Source organism: Neopelma chrysocephalum, unplaced genomic scaffold, assembly GCF_003984885.1.
Source record: "Neopelma chrysocephalum unplaced genomic scaffold, ASM398488v2 Primary Assembly neopelma1_82341, whole genome shotgun sequence".
In the NCBI taxonomy this organism is placed as follows: Eukaryota; Metazoa; Chordata; class Aves; order Passeriformes; family Pipridae; genus Neopelma; species Neopelma chrysocephalum.
Genome location: NW_020913223.1, coordinates 1 through 2,491, shown reverse-complemented (window position 1 = coordinate 2,491; position 2,491 = coordinate 1). Strand labels below are relative to the sequence as shown.

Genomic DNA, 2,491 nt, shown 5'->3' with positions numbered 1-2,491 from the left:
TGTTTTCATGGGGCTGTGTTTGTCCCTCTGTGTTCCAGCTCGCCGGGTCTGGAAGAACTACCTGCCTGCCATCAACGGGATTGTCTTCCTGGTGGACTGTGCAGATCACTCGCGGCTTATGGAATCCAAAGTTGAGCTTAATGTAAATATACTTCTCTTTTTTTCCCCTTTCCCAAGACCTAAATTACAAATAATAGTCCTTTTTTGGGCTGGAACTTGTGCAAAGTGTGTTTTGAGAGTCTCATGCTTTGGATTGGGCACTTCCAGTGAGAAGCCTGGATGCCCTTACTCTGGGTGGAGCACAGGCTCTGGAGTTCAGGGGAGGTTTGGTTTGGACATCAGGAGGAACTTCTTGCTGGAAGGGGTGGTCAGGCCCTGGAAGGGGCTGCCCAGGGAGGTGGCGGAGTCCCCCTCCCTGGACGTGTCCAAGGAACGACTGGACGTGGCACTCAGTGCCCTGGGCTGGGCACAGGTTGGACTTGATGGGCTGGGAGGTCTTTTCCAACCTAACTGAGTCTTGTGAGTCTTCCCCAGGAGCATGGAAGCACCAAAAACCAGCCCTTGTTGGTCACAGAGCTTAAACAAAACCATTTTCTTCCAACAACAGCTCTTTTTTACTGCCTCTGCTGAACTCTCCCTCCCTCTTGCCCACAGGCCCTAATGACAGACGAGACAATATCCAATGTGCCAATCCTTATCCTGGGTAACAAAATCGACAGACCCGAGGCCATCAGCGAGGAGAAACTGCGGGAGATCTTTGGGCTCTATGGACAGACCACGGGAAAGGTAGGGAGGCATCCAGGCCTTGGATCTGGAGGGAGGGCTCGCCTGTTTCCTTTCAAAGGGAGGCTCCATCCAGAAACTAATTCAGCTCTCACTGGCAGTTTGTCCACAGGATTGGCCAAGGTGAATCAATAATAATGGTGATGGTTCCTTCCAGTGCCTGAAGGGGGCCTACAAGAAACATGGAGACAGACTATTTACCAGGGCCTGGAGTGACAGGACAAGGGGGAATGGCTTCACACAGACAGAGGGCAGGGTTAGATGGGATAGTGGGAAGGAATTGTTCCCTGGGAGGGAGGTGAGGCCCTGGCACAGGTTGCCCAGAGAAGCTGTGGCTGCCCCATCCCTGGAAGTGTCCAAGGCCAGGTTGGATGAGGCTTGGAGCAACCTGGGCTAGTGGAAGGTGTCCCTGCCCATGGTAGGGAGATGCACCAAGGTGTTTTTTAAGATCCCTTCTGTCCCAAACCATTCCACGATTGGACAGTGCCGATGCCCTCGGGCAGGTTTTGAAACTGCCAGAACTGTACAAAAGGTGGGGGGCTGTGAGAGGGGTGTCCCTGGATGGTGGTGGCTTGCTGGGCGCTTCCCTGAGGGCTTCAGGGGTGCAGCTCTGACTCCTGTTTGGATTTCCCCAGGGAAACGTGCCCCTGAAGGACCTGAACGCGCGCCCCATGGAGGTGTTCATGTGCAGTGTGCTCAAGAGGCAAGGCTACGGCGAGGGCTTCCGCTGGCTATCGCAGTACATTGACTGACACGAGAGTTCCGCTCCTCTGGACTGATCCTGTTCACAGCTTGCTATGGACTTTTCTATTAGACACGGAAGGCTTTCCAACCGCATTGACCAAGAGACTCCTGGTTTTCCGGCTGCCCTTATGGCACAGTGGTGACACCGCTCTTTTCCACGCGGTGGGGAGGCAGCGCCGTTCCGCAGGAGTTGTCCCTGGCAGCGGGGCTGCTCCGGTCTGGGAAGTCAAAACTCTGCACGCTGCTCTGTAACAGCTGAAAAAGAGAGCACGTCTCACCACTGTGGTTTAATTGACTTCAAAAAAAAAAAAAAGAAAAAAACGAAAAGGAAAAAGCAATTATATTTTTTAAAGAAAGTGTTAATGTAAACGGCGTCCCTCCTAACTTTTTAGTTTAACGTTCATCTTGTTTAGTCCAGAGTCTGGTTTAGGGTTTTTTAAAAATATATTTAACGATATTTAGGTATTTCACGAATTACTGAACCAAGGTATCACGGTATTAGAAGTCCTCAATAAACATAGCATTTGGGCTTAACTGAGCTGTAGGGTGGCTGTGCTGTGTCACGCTGACCGACAACGACATCAACGACGTGCCGTTGGGACTGAGGTGTGCAATCCCAGCTTCTTTAGTTTACAGGGATTTTTTTTTTTTATTTTTCCTAGTTGGAGAGGAGCACCTGGTGCAGGTTTGGGGGGTGGTGTCCGGCACTCGCTGACAGTGGGAAGGGGCTGCCTGGTTCCACCTCAGGCCAGACTCTCCCATCGAGGGCGTCGGGTCCTCTGGCTGCGCCATCGCAGTGAGAACCACAAAGCTGTTTTGGTTGTTGTAAGCATGGAAGTGTTTGACATTTGCATATCATGAAGTTATTAATGTAGACTAAACCGGTTTCTTTTATACTCTCGATGGACTTCTTTTGTCTGAAGTTTCATTACTGTCTGGCACTCATTTTCAGTTCAATAAAGAC

General features: G+C 51.0%; 1 protein-coding gene across 1 annotated transcript; it reads left to right on the top strand.

Moving 5' to 3' along the window:
* The first annotated feature begins 6 nt into the window (after nt 1-6).
* On the top strand, nt 7-2,421 carry LOC113979529 (GTP-binding protein SAR1a-like). Its single transcript, XM_027706893.1, has 3 exons — nt 7-142; nt 655-786; nt 1,419-2,421. Exons 1-3 carry the CDS (start codon nt 8-10, stop codon nt 1,533-1,535), a joined length of 384 nt encoding a protein of 127 aa, XP_027562694.1. The 5' UTR covers nt 7; the 3' UTR covers nt 1,536-2,421.
* The last annotated feature ends 70 nt before the right edge of the window (nt 2,422-2,491 follow it).

What these genes read in the sequence shown, in the direction of transcription:
- LOC113979529 (XM_027706893.1), top strand. Translation starts at nt 8, where the DNA reads ATGGGGCTGTGTTTGTCCCTCTGTGTTCCAGCTCGCCGGGTCTGGAAG. An exon ending in AATCCAAAGTTGAGCTTAAT is followed by an intron (nt 143 to 654) that starts GTAAATATACTT and finishes TCTTGCCCACAG; the next exon opens with GCCCTAATGACAGACGAGAC. An exon ending in ATGGACAGACCACGGGAAAG is followed by an intron (nt 787 to 1,418) that starts GTAGGGAGGCAT and finishes GGATTTCCCCAG; the next exon opens with GGAAACGTGCCCCTGAAGGA.